Consider the following 14,423-nt stretch of genomic DNA (forward strand, 5'->3'; position numbering starts at 1 on the left):
TCTTTGGGCAGCACATAGGATCAGAGGGAATGAGAGCATCATATTTTACTGCATTGATCCAGGAGAACACAAACCAGTTTAATTTAACATACCATGTATCACATAACAACATGTATTAATGTCTGTCATGGGCAAATTTGAAAATAATACTCTAGGGCTTCTTAATACTGATATTGTTTTATGAGGTCTGTGGTCATTTTTGAAGAAGGTGCTTGAAAAGTCGATTGCTAATTTTGTGCAAACCTATTAAAATACATTTAGTCATTTGGTTAAAGAAGACCAAACTGGTGACTAAACTACTATAACGTAAAATTTTGTAGCATTTTGTAGGACCAGAAATACTGTAAGACCGTAGCTGGAAGGGTGAATAGGGCATGTCTACGTGTAGTATGGAGTATCATGCTTGGACAATTTGGGGTAAGAGGAAAGTTACAGCATCTGGACTGCAGTTCTGTGCTTTTTCATCTCGAGGAAGATATGTAATCCATAGAAGAAATCTATCAAAACATTAACTGCTGAATGTCAAATCACATGATTGCTTTCACTTTGGAATAAGAGGTTTTTTTATTGGTTGAGTTTTCTGAATTTATCAAGGATCAATAAAAGATCAGAAAGAAACGTTAGATTCTGAAAAGAACAATTGTGTGCAAGTGATTTAGATGTGGTAAGGAAAGGATAAAGTTTCAGTCAGCTTCCATAAAACATTTTCATTTTCATAAAGCATATATTTATCTTATTTGCTGATCCAGTTGGGGTGAAAAAGATACTGATGTTACATAATAACTGTGGGTGAAGGTCTGTTATGTAGAGGGGTGACGGGCCGGAAATGATCAAAAGCCAATCTTAGTGGTGCACTAACATTGGGAATTTTAATCAGTACTAATAACCAGTATAAACTTGTCTAATATCGGCAATACCAATAACCTTCGGAATCACTAGCTGGCCGAGAGGGGATCCTGGTGAAACTCGTCAAGGTTGCCGAGGCTGATTAGCGAAATGATGTTACGTTGTTTTATGTTCGGTGGAAACAAGAGATCGATCTGCAGGCCAGATTTAATAATGAATTATAAACAGTTCCAGGATACTTCGGGACTCTTTGTAAGTGGTGTATGAGTAATGAAATCTCTACGGAAAATGGCCGATTGTTCGAAGCGATCATCTTTATTATTTTAGTAGTTATGTTTATAGCTTTGGTGCTACTGAATGTTCTAAAAGTTTAAATATTGGCGGCAAAACATGTAGTCCATAGGTACAAAGCAGCAATATTTTGATTATTCTGTCAAAGCAAAACATGCAGTCCATAGGTACAGAGCAGCAGTCCATAGGTACAGAGCAGCAGTTTTGACAGCTCACTCAGATTTGATTTTTGTATAGTTTTTGTGTTGCAGCCCTTTGGTTTACTTTCTCATGCCAGGACTTCGATTCTTCTTTAACCTTGTTCACACAGGCCACACGTAAAACCTCCTTGGAAAGGTGTAAAGAGTTTTGACCCAGTTTGTGAGACGGATCAATCTAGGTCAAAGTGTTGAAATCCATCCTCTTTATTGTTTTTGCTAGACTCGCACAGGATAAACAAGAGAAAAAGATATTTTTTGTTGTGGTGCAGTTTTATTGTTATATATTTTATTCTGTTGATGCCATCAGTCAGTAATAGGAACTTAATCTTGTTAATGTTGCACAGTTTCCTTTGAATTTCATGATGAATGGATTAAAGAGATAAAACTGCACTGTAATGCAAGATGTCACGTCCTCCCAAACTATTGTGACAGACAAGCCGTTGATGTTTTTTTTTCTATGCAGTGCAGTTGTAAGAGAGCACATTTTTAGACGATAAATGTTCAGAATATGCAATCAGGCTAAATTGGCTTTGGACACTGACACAGCAATATTCATTAAAGCCAGTGACTGGAATGCCAGCCTTGACTTTGAAAGAACACAGCTCTTGTGGCATTTGAACATGATAATTATATAATTGCTCATTTACAGAGCTCCAATCAATAGCCTCTCCCAACACTCAAACTCATGAGCGCCTGTGCATTTAAAATGAAGCAGTACAAGGAATCACGCTGAAAATAAATCTCTCGGGGAGGGGGAGTGTTTAAGAAATATCTCTCTGAATGAATCATGTCATAACAGCAATTTACAGTTGACAAAACATGCAATTTAGCATAATGTAGCACTGAAAGTCTACCGTCTTTTTTCCATGGCAGGAATGCTACATTATGTAGGGAAAACACTTAATTTGTTGATTAGGCATAGTCATGTTTAGCTATCTTAACATCCATCTACATGCAGGAATAGCTACGCATACAAGCGAAGAAGAAAACAAAACAAACATTTACAAATGCTAAAGTAACAATGTAAAATGATAATAATAATTTAATTTAATTTAAAAGCAGCCTAATATAGTAACTTGTTTGAGGAAAAGTTATAGGAATTAATGCGGAAACAATTTTAAAGATAAAAAAAAACATTCTGTAGTTTATTTTGCTTCATTGGATGCTGAGAAACATGATTACAAGTTCTTGTAATGAACAAAGCTTTTATCTGAACAACTTTCACAGAATGTATATTCCCTTAACGCTCCACATTGTGTTTTTGCTTTTTCCAATTTTTAAAATGTTAATAAATTAATTAATCTTATTCTTTTCGACCATTGCTCGTTATTAGATATTCAATGTTATCATTTCTCTTATGAAAAAATAATTCTAACAGTAGTGTTAACTACTGAATACAAATTGTATTACTTGCAAATTTTTCTTTTTTTAAGCTTTTGGTGATTTGCATTCAGTTATTTACGCCCATACAGTTTACTGTAACATGTAATATCATTTTGCTATGTATAACATTAAAAAATTAATTCTACGTATTTCCAAAATGTTTATCAAGAGTCAACCACCAAAGATTTTTTTGTATATTTATTTAATGTAGTTTTGCAGTTTGTTGTGTACAGAACAATGAGCCAACTCTTCTATAATGTCATCATTTACAAATTGCATTGTCTGAGGCATTAAATTATCCAGTGCCCATCTAATGGGGTTAAATATTCAGAATTCTGATACTTAATAGTCTTAATAAGCTGTAAAGCAGTAGGAATCTTCTCCAGCTGGTTTCTAATTCACAATGCAGAGATCTACTCTGAAGTAGAACCCTATTGCTCGTGATATGTGACCTTCTGTACCGCCTCTCTGACACTGCATGAAGAACCGCACAAGCTGAGGGCAACTAGAAGTAAGTGGAACAAAAGAATTTTCTTTTCTTTTTTGCATGTTATTCATTTTACAGTTTTAGTTCTTGGATAATTAAATCCAAGTGTTACAGTTTGCTTAAAAAGAGGATTGAATGTGGAGCTTAGAATAAGTACTAGAATTAATTAAATTTTAGTAAAAATACCATGCAGGACATATCCCTGCATAGTATGCAAAAAAACTAGGCAAAGGTTAGAAATAGCTCACAGCTGGAGGCTGATCTCTCCAGGTGTCCAACAGCAACCCCGCAATGATGGATGGTCTGCATGATTATGTCACATTTGACCCTCTGTAAACCTGACAACCACGGGTGCTCTTTCTCCTGAAATAGATCACTCTACACTTTGTTCCATTGTTCTAAAGCACTTAACACCCAATACCTGTTTCCATGCCAGTGCATTCATGTCACGGCTTGAACCTGTCTAAGGAAGCGCTCGGACACTGTAACTCACTGTAACTCACTGTAACCCAAATGCCATTTAAACAGATTATAAGCTCAGTTCAAGTATCAGTGCGCACATACACTACGCACATTACCTCAACCATCTGAAATAGTGTTTAACTCTCACCATTACAAAGGTTTAGCATATTTTATAGACATATACTGAATGTATGAAAAATGGTGTCTTCACTAAATTTGATTATTGGTCAGGGTGATATATTACAAGAACCCTTTTTTAACTTTTGAATACCTCTTCAATATGTATGAGTTGAACCTCCTCAAGCATGTCTCCTAACTCCTAACCCCACATACTGTGGTGTAGTGAGATGCATACGAGTTGAATCATATGGTGAGCTTTCCTTCCTTTCATAGTGCCATGCTGTGATTTAATTAAAATTGTATTCATTTAATTTAGCGTAATTTGAAATATTAATTAATCTATGTTCTTGTTCAGGAGGTTTAGGTTGTTTATTGTTCTGTGAAAATGATTCTTAATCGGAATGAAACCAGTCAGGCTCAGATGTCTGTTTGCTTGTTTTGATGTTCTTTTCAAATAGCATGCACAGTACCGTGGTTTAATCAGGAATGCATCGTGTATCGTCGCAGAATGTCCCTTGAAAAGACCGAGATTGCAGTGAAAGTGGAATTAGGGTTTAAACATAGCCTTGTAGTCTCCCACTGCATGAGTGGATGTGCTGTGCATCGTGCAGACTGGGACGAGAACTGTTTCCATCTCCTTTGAAGAGCCCTCAAGGAAAAAAAAATGCAATTTTATTGCTGAAGGACTGCAGCTATTTGCCTTTTATTGCAGCACTTAATTTGACAGTGCTGTAATATAACATGGGGGGGGAGTGGTATTTACCAAGCACAGCTCCACTGTTATTCTTGATGTTTATTTTCCCCAGTTCAGACACAGGAAGGGAATATTTTATATAGGCACTCGATCACTGAAGTATATTGACAGTTTTCTTATTTCTGTTAACAGGAGATGGGGAAGCTTGTTGCTGACACAAACACATAAGCGTGTGTAAAAAGGGAAACAGTTCTATTCCATTAACCTATTCATTCCCATTGTTGTAACCATTAATTGCAATTTTCCTCATTTTTGGTTTTGACTTCCGTCAGATATTATTGAGTGTATATTCATTTGCAGATATTTAAAATGTATATTATTTCTGCCATATTTAGTAATCCAAACAAAGACTTTGAGTTCCACTTCAATGTCATATTGAACTGAACTGCTTCCAGTAATTAGTGATACATATTTTTCTGTCCTTTTAGTTAGTTTCGGGGAAGATTTTCACATGATTTCATTGAGGAAACTGAAAAATATGTCAGCACTGGAACAGAACCGAGACTGAAATCTCTCCCTCAGACCTCAGTGCCATGAGGAACTAAAGCGGCCATTTGAACTTCCTGATGATGTGAAAAATCATGCGGTTTAATTCTTTGTTTGTTTATGCAAACATCAACTGAATACAGACAAAGGAGAGGTAAGCTTAATCACAAACCTCTCCAGAACTCAGATTTACTTTGGACTGGCACCTCTCATATTCACAGTTTCATCACCACCTATTAGGTTCCTCGCTGCACTTACTTCATCCAGCAGGTCCATGTGTGCAGGTGCCTGCCTTTATTTTTGAAAGGTCAGACTGACAGTTGACGTACATGTGCATTGCTGTCTTCAGTTTGTATGAAGAGAATGAATAGCAGTAACAGTCTCCCCCACCATCACCTTACAGTCATGATGCGAAAAGGACAGCAATGTCTCTCTCAGGATGGGTCTCAGCTCTAAGACCATTAAGACAAAATTTATATAGTTCAACCAGCCCTGTCAGACTTTGGTCAAACGCAGCACGACGAATGTGTTTGAACACCTGGTTCGCATAAGGAACCCCCTGGCGTCAGACAGATTATTCTGCAAACACTAATAGCCTCTTACATAAGTCTTAGTTGGCTTCATAGATTTATCATCTGCTTTTTGTAAGAACAACAACAGAAGTATGAAAAAGAATCGGTCATTATGGAGGAGTTATTTACAGTCTACAGCACCGTGCAGCTTACACATTTGTCTTTGTTATTTATTTACGTATTTACTTCCAAGAATATAGTGTCTTTGTGCCATTTATACTTGTTTATTAAATCGAACAGATTCTTACATCGTAGTAATAATCATAATTGATAAAATGCATCAAAGAGAAAATGAACTGAATTATGGGATCAAAAACATTAACCCATCCTTATAAATCACCTGTGTGTGTGTGCGTGTGCGTGGTCTCCGCTACAAATGTTTGCGTTGTACAAAGGGCACTACTTGACTCCACACTCCTCCTGCAACTTCTTAATGGGTGCAGGGAGCATGTTCATTAAAAATAGGCAAAGTTGAAAGTATTTTATGTTTTTACTGCAGAACCTTGTACAGTCACATGCTGCCAAGTGGCATTTTGGTCAACAAAAGACCACACATACGACATGCATATAAGATTATGATGGAGCTGAAAAGTTCCTATTGCCTAACTACTTCGTAGCCATTGTAATGCTGGAGCGCAGCGCCTTACGCGCGCTGGTGTAAAGAAACCTACTATACTGCTAGTCATATAAAAGTACAGCACATACAATTACGTGCGGCACATAATACTTGATAGTGATAATAGACACCTATGTTACTGGTTTATGTATTTACTGTACTTGTTATCATTATTTTAGATGGTACTCTTTCTATTTATAAAAGGAAACGGTTTCCTATAGAACAGTAGGCTATACCATCTAGGTTTGTGTATACTGTTTGATGTTCGCACAGTGAACAAAATCACCTAATGATGCATTTCTCATAGGGAAACCCCATCTTTAAGCGATGCATGACTGTATATGAATAAAAAATGCTAATAAAATCTACAAATTCTTTACAAATTATGCTAATGCATGTAAACTGGTATATTTGGTGTGCTGGCATCCTGTCCAGGCTATACCTGAACGTGAAGCATATACTTGAACCTGAAGCATATACCTGAACGTGAACCATATACCTGAACGTGAAGCTTATACCTGAATGTGAACCATATACCTGAATGTGAACCATATGCCTGAACGTGAAGCATATACCTGAATGTGAACCATATACCTGAACGTGAAGCATATACCTGAATGTGGACCATATGCCTGAACGTGAAGCATATACCTGAACGTGAAGCATATGCCTGAATGTGAACCATATGCCTGAACGTGAACCATATACTTGAACGTGAACCATATACCTGAACGTGAACCATATACCTGAATGTGAACCATATGCCTGAACGTGAAGCATATACCTGAACGTGAACCATATACCTGAACGTGAACCATATACCTGAACGTGAACCATATACCTGAACGTGAACCATATACCTGAACGTGAAGCATATACCTGAACGTGAAGCATATACCTGAATGTGAACCATATGCCTGAACGTGAAGCATATACCTGAACGTGAACCATATACCTGAATGTGAACCATATACCTGAACGTGAAGCATATACTTGAATGTGAACCATATACCTGAACGTGAAGCATATACCTGAATGTGAACCATATGCCTGAACGTGAAGCATTTACCTGAATGTGAAGCATATACCTGAATGTGAACCATATGCCTGAACGTGAACCATATGCCTTACAAATACTGTATAAGGTGGAAAAACATCACTGTAATGGCAAGTCGATAAGCAACTGAGAAAAACTGATAAATGGCTGAATGTAATTATACATTCATGCACTCCACTCTGTCGGTGCCAATACTGATATGCTGGTAGTAAGTTTCAACCAACTTAACACTGTTCCTGGCAGTAGCTCAAGTTCCTGCCCCCTCATATCACTCTCCCCAGATATTCCGGCTAATATGTTTCTGTCTTCCAGGAATTAACTTTAATGGTCTCTTTTGCATCACTAATATGAATATTTGAAACTTTGTGATGGATGAATGTCAAGAATGTAACCTAAATTGAGCCATTTGGCAGTCCTGACACTGCTCAGCACTTCTTTCTGCACACTGAAGAATGACAACCTTTTTCAACCCCCATGCAGAAATTCGGGGATTGTGTGCCTAACTCTGGCAGGCTGAAGCATCGCTGGTCAGAGTCGGACACAGTCAAGCAGACGGCACCGGAGGTAAGGCTTTCACAGCACTGGCTCCATGGTAGCTCCGTACACACAGCAAGCAGCTGTTTTACAGTGGGGGATTCATGTTGTGCTGGGAGCAGAATAAAAGCGCTGATGATATCCACTTTAAGCATATTGTTTTAAATTACCTGATGTGTTTAATTCAACCCAATCCCTGGGTGATAAAACATAATACTGATGAATCTATTAACGATTACATCTCTCACTGTAATTGATATCACTTCATCTACATTGAAGAGAAAAGCAATTAAGAATAGACCAATTTCATTCTAAAAAAAAAATCTGTAAATGGTCATATGGGGTATTAAATAACAGTTTCATTTTTCAGTGAAACGGAGTGTAAACGGAATAGGGAAAATGCGTTTCTTACACAGTCCAGTTAAATTGTATACATATTTAATTTCTTTTTTTCTTTACTGTTCAGTGGAGGTCAATAGTAAACAAACCATAAATAATATCTTGGACAATGCTGAACTGAAACGAATGTGTAATTGTAGTAACCGTTTTAATTGGAAACAATTTTAATTTAATTAAAAAAATATTTAAAAAATATTTTATTATTGATTTGTTTTGGAGTAGAAGATATGAGCGTGATTGAATGTCAAAGTAAAAATGGATATTTTGGGTGTACTGCATTTGTGAATTTGCTTCGGTAATTCATTAATAAGGGAACTGCCCAACAGGAACTGTGGGGGTAAATTGGTAAAAACCAACTTATGCTGGTAGCGGGTTTTAGCGGGTCTAAGATGGTCTTAGATAGTCTTTGGTGGCCATATCCCACCTCTTGCTGCTCTTGGATGGTTTAGCTGGGTGGGTCACCAGCTAGTCATGTTGGTGTGACTAGATAAAGCAACTAGAATGACCATCTGGTTTGACCCGCTAATCCGGTTAATGCGGTTAACTCGGGTGTGACATCATTACCAGCCCAGACTTCTGAGGTAAATGGAACATTATTTTATTATGATTGTTATGATATTCATGAAGAGAAAAGATAATGATAGTATAGGAAATTTTCTGTGTCCTACATCTTTGTATAATGGCCAAATAATGATCAATTGCAGTTATATTATAGGTATTTTAAATTTTGAACTTAAAATTTGATTGTATTTTTATAAGTAGATCCAATTCATACTGACTTTTAATGCCATGAATGAATAATGTCAGGAATCAAACTTGCCAAAAAGATCAGTGAAGCAAAATAATCACGGGATAACAAGAAAAAAATAACTGCAAGCACCGCCATTCCGTACTGTAGATATATTTTTGCTTTTTTAATTTATTTTATGCAGTTGTTTTTACAATCTGCAAATAAGTGTCTTTTAGGTTTTGTAATTCAGATATGTCAACAGACACGTTCCTTCATTGTGTTTTGTATTTTAGTAATCAATAATATCAAAACAAATTCTGTTTTAGTCGCTATATGGTAGTCTCACTGAAACGTGAACCAAAATCTGACTGACGTTTGTACCTCGTGAGTTTTCCGTCCTGTTACTCCCCTACTAAATATACACTAGAAATACACTTAACCTAAATCTTACTGTGGACATCTGATCACATAGCCTAGGCTCAGGTAACCTGTGTGGCCAAGCTACCGTTTGGCGCTCGCTAGTCCCGACAGTCCGGAAAGGTCACACTGTAGACTGTCAGCGATCGGTGAGTTGTTAGTCTTCATTATAGCTGCATCTGTATTACAGTGACCAAGCAGTAGCAGGCACAGTGACATCCATTGCATGGTCTATATTGGCCTCAGCTGGGGCCCGAGTAAGTTGGCTCGCCCTGGGCCCTGCTCCTCCTCAGAGACAGGCCTGTGCCAGTCCATCACAGGGCAGATACTCACTCTCTGCAAGCAACTCAGACACCAATTAGCCTAACCACATGTGTTTGGACTGTGGGAGGAAACCTGTGTGACACAAAACAGGCAAAACAGATAAACTTCACACATACTACGGAATTTGGATTCAAGGGTCCAACACTGAAGGTGTGAAGCAACAGCACTACCAACTGACCTACTGTGCTACTCTCTCCGAAGCGGCAAAACCCAAATTCTTAGAAAGGATATAAAAGTTTATTGCAGTTATATGTTACTTTTATTAATTGTGGAAATGAAAATATAAGCTATTGTAGCAATGGTTCTGGGTGGGAGGAAGGAGTAGCACATGTACTCTCAATATTTTTTATTTTATTTTTGCTTTTGATACGTAGAAAGTGCTTGAAATTCCTGTTTGTTCAGCTGGATTACTGTTTGTTCAGCTGTGGTCTGGATTACTGTCAACTGTGGTCTGGATTACTTTCAGGTGTGGTCTGGGTTACTTTCAGGTGTGGTCTGCACCTGAGCCCAATCTGCGGCTTAAATATGTCAGGTCAGGAGAGGATGAACCCCCTCCCCCCCCCCCCAATTTGACTTAATCCCCCCCCAAACAGACCTCTTCTTTTAAATTATGAAGCTGCGTCCCCCAATATCTTAACTCCTACACTTGTATCAGATGTTACACCCCAAATTTGGGGGCTAGCTAAAGATTAGCTACTTAATCACTCTTCATATATATTCTCAAGCCGAGGGCATAAATATTCAGCTTGCAAGTTTACTTATTTATTATTATTCCTCCCGTCCATTTTCTGTGCCTGTGTGTCCAATTCAGGGTCACAGGGGGCCTGTGGTCTATGGGCACAAGGCAGGGAACAAGCAAGGATGGGGGGCCAAGTCATCACAGGGCACACTGTCACACACCATCGAGCAATGCGATAACTCCAAATTGGGGACTGTGGGGGGGAATCGGGCTACTCAGAGGAATTGTTTTTATTATCTACTATCCATTTAATGACAGGATTCATATGTCTCACTGCCAGAATGTATGATTTTTGCACTCTAGACTTACCAGAGTGAACTCAATGTAAGTTTTAAAACAGCAAATTTCTGCAGGATGTGATTCTGAAGGTGGTCGTTACTGTGCGTGTCTGAGGTACACCCCACTGTCCTGTGAGCTTCTGTTTGGTCTCCATGCCCTTATCGCACTCCTGTGTCTCAGCCAAGTGCTGCCCTCATGGATTGTAATCGGGACAAAGCCAGATCACTGCCAGTCAATGCTTTGTTTAATTTTCAAATGTCACGAGAAGGAAACTCGAGGAGAGAGAAATGAGATCCATTCCCTGTATGTCGGTGAGCACAGCACGCGAGCGTTGGATGTTCTGGTATTCAGTCAGAAGTGAAACAGACCCTGTTAGTTCTACTGTGCCGGAGATGTAGCCACTTTATTGTAACAAATTGGTATTGGGCTGCTTCTGCTTGGCTGGCTTTTAAACATAATCTGGAGTCGTCAGGTATATTAATTATTTTAAAAAAGAATGTGAGAGTGCCTGCCGAGCCACCCAGAGGAACAATGAGAAATGCGTTCTCCTAGGAGTGTGTCATGGCGGCAGAGGGGCTCCATCACAGGTGAATGACAGACGTTTACTTCCCACCAGTGTTTGTTCCCCATGGTGCCCTGTTTATTGTACCCCTTTCTTCCTTGAACAGACCTGTCACAATGGGTCGAGAACATTAAAACGCAACAGCACACTCGCAAAATGCCTGAGGCAGTGAAGCTCATTTGAAAGGCGGCTTGTGTGTTTGTGTCTGTCTGTGGGATTTCTTATTCAGAAAGTTCAGCTGGATTATACACTGATGCATGTAATTGAGAATGACGAAGCTTCAGAGCATTGCGCAGGGGCGGGAGTGTGCAAAGTGGCAATCAGATCTCCCCCCCGCGGTTACCTGGAGGCCATTGGCACTTTGTAAACAGGAGTGATGCAGAAAACTGATGGATAAACAGCCACTCAAATCTGTCACTCCACTCTGAGCAACTTCAGAATGGACCAAACCAATTCAATTCCATACAGGACAATGGCAAGCTTACCGAATGTCAAGGTTGATCCTCAGAGGTTTCTTTTTAATGTGAGCATTTGCACATGTCTGGGGGTTAATATCTTACTCTCTCACAAAATCGTTTTGCATGTCTTTCGTCTGTTAAATTAGCGATAGATGGAGCTAGAATTGCTCATTCCCACACTAGCTAACATTTAAATAAATGTAAATCCTGTCAACAAATGATTCGCCCTCCATATTCTCTCCTATAAATAATTAAGGAGTATTATTTGTGAACATTTGCAGTAATATTTGATGCAGCTTTGATAGCAATGATTAGCCTCTGATTGTCTGTTGCTGTTTGTTATATTACTGATAATTTACGTGATACATGGTACTTGTACTGGCTGAACCGGAAAAAAAAATGCTTGAAATAAAATGTAGGAAAACATACTGACTCCTGCATGATGACTCCTGCATGATGACTCCTTTATCTTGCTGAGCCATTTTCCTCTGGAGTACTGAAGCTCTAATTAATTCTGTGTTTATTTGTTAGTCGCTACCCTGTCTGGCACAGAGGGGAGTTTTGGCTGGAACGTGCTCCTTGTTCCCATGTTGAGCTGTAAATCACACGCTGCAGGGCTGGGCAGCTCTTCACCTGCCTATCTATGGGCGGCTGCTAATTTTAGTTGTTATAGCGGCTCTCGAACAAAGCAGTGAATTCGATGTGTAAATCTGAACTGTAACCTATAGTGTAGGACTGACTCTCTGCACTCAGTGAGAGGGAACATTACATTATGCCCTCTAATAAAACTAAAGACAGATAACAGGCAACCGGCTGTGTAATTCCAGTACAATCCCAGTTATTCCTTATAAGGTGACAATGATTGGGGTTCACATCCGTTTGAATTAGCATTTATGGTACAGCTGTCACACAGTTCTTTAAAAAGGGTTTGTCTGTGCTCATCAGCAACCAAGGGGGTTCCCACACTTTCTGAAAGGGTATATCTACCCATCACTCTTATTTTAGTGTTTCTATAAAAATAAAGCACAAACAATATCAAAGGAATTTGATGCATTGTCCATTATGTATTGATCAGGTGTTCAGTTTGTTACTTACAGTATGTCTCCACAAGTGGCATCCTGTTTTATGTGATCTGCACATGCTCTGCAGGAGGGCTGTTCTTTGCAGAGCTGTACTAATGCATAAAATGATTTCCCTGTACAGCACATATCAAGTCATGTGTTTAAAAATCATATAGAATGAAAGAGCTTTCACAATGGAAAATAACAACAAATGAGGAATCTAGAGGCAATCCATTGATATTATATTATCTACCTGTCCATCGTTGCACCAAAGTCCACTGCAGGGTAACAGGATAAAGCATTAATAATGTCTCTTTAAACATTTATGATGAGAAAATGATGTCTATGCTTCCTGCATTATAATTTGTTCTGGATTACTAGCAAGCTTGGCCAAAGAGATGTTAATGATCGACTGTGAGTGGAAATATTGTATTATAAATGTGTTACTATCTGAGAGTTGAACACTGTGATATGTTATTTATTCATTTTAATGTTTGGTTTTAATGTGGCTTGTTATATATTTATATAAATTTATATTTATATAAATTTGACTGTGAGTTTTTACTGCGTATTTGAGTTTGAGAGATGTAAATAATCATATAAGACAGTAGAGGACTGTTTAACTGTTTGAATTTTGATTATATTAATGTTTCTTATTCTAATTTTTCACTCCTTAAAATCGGCATTGATACCAAGTATGACTAGTTCTTCATAGTACTATGAAAACTGAGTTGACGAGTAATAGTGTTGTGACTGTTCTGACCTTATTATGCATCTCCCAGTGGCAAATGTCCTCTGAAACATTCTCTGTTTTTTTCCCTCCTGCCTATTCCAGCGGTCAGGTTGCAGTTACCTCCTGTGCACCATCTTGCTCTTCGTGGCCGTGCTCCTGGCAGTCACAGTCACGGGCACCATCCTCCTCATGAACCATTACCATAACCCACCTGCAGCTGACAGCCCCCATGTCAGCACCAATCAGAATGAAGGCAACGCCCTGGTGACGGTTGACCGGGGAGACGGCTCACGCATCAACATCTTCATAGACCCTAACTGCCCGGACTACAACAGTAATTTCTTGCGCCTGGAAGGTGTGCAGACCTCACTGCTGCATTCGCTCACTGACCACGACTCGGACCTCAAGTCGGTCAAGGGCCAGGACCACGCACTGCTGCTTAATCTGGCTGAGGAGGTGGCCAAACTCTCTGCCCATGCAGGCCAGTTAAAGATGGACTATGAGTCACTGCGGCGCGGTCAGGGAAACCTCGGACAGGAGCTGAATACCCTGCAGACAGAGCAGGGCCGCCTCATCCAGGTTAGTGCCCCTGATTGATCTTAAATACATAGTCACTTTAATCACTTTAATCACTTTAACATGTGTGCTGATTGTGTGTGACTGTCCATGATGTACGCTGTGTCATTTTAAGGTATTTTTCAAAGTTTATTTCAACCATGAAGACTGTACTGAGCTTTTTCCACACATAAGTGTTTTGCAAAATTGAGCATCTTGTGACGGCTGGGGGCAGCATGTGTCTGTGGGGGCAGGGTATGACATGGGGGGCAGTGTGCGGCCTCTGTGCCTGTGATTGGAGGGCTACCGTTTCAAGTCCATCCCCAGCACGTCTGTGGGTCCTTCAGCAAGGCCCTTA

The 14,423-nt window shown here is 39.2% G+C and overlaps 1 protein-coding gene across 1 annotated transcript in view; it reads left to right on the forward strand.

Annotated features, from left to right (window-relative positions):
• The window catches only part of fibcd1b (fibrinogen C domain containing 1b), a 100,733-nt gene that overhangs the window by 13,726 nt on the left and 72,584 nt on the right, over positions 1-14,423 (forward strand). Inside the window, exons 2-3 of the mRNA XM_049021228.1 lie at positions 7,755-7,838; positions 13,613-14,089. Of these exons, the coding sequence (XP_048877185.1) occupies positions 7,755-7,838; positions 13,613-14,089 (561 nt within the window). The remainder of the gene's footprint in view (positions 1-7,754; positions 7,839-13,612; positions 14,090-14,423) is intronic.

Source organism: Brienomyrus brachyistius, chromosome 7 (assembly GCF_023856365.1).
Source record: "Brienomyrus brachyistius isolate T26 chromosome 7, BBRACH_0.4, whole genome shotgun sequence".
Classification (NCBI taxonomy): Eukaryota; Metazoa; Chordata; class Actinopteri; order Osteoglossiformes; family Mormyridae; genus Brienomyrus; species Brienomyrus brachyistius.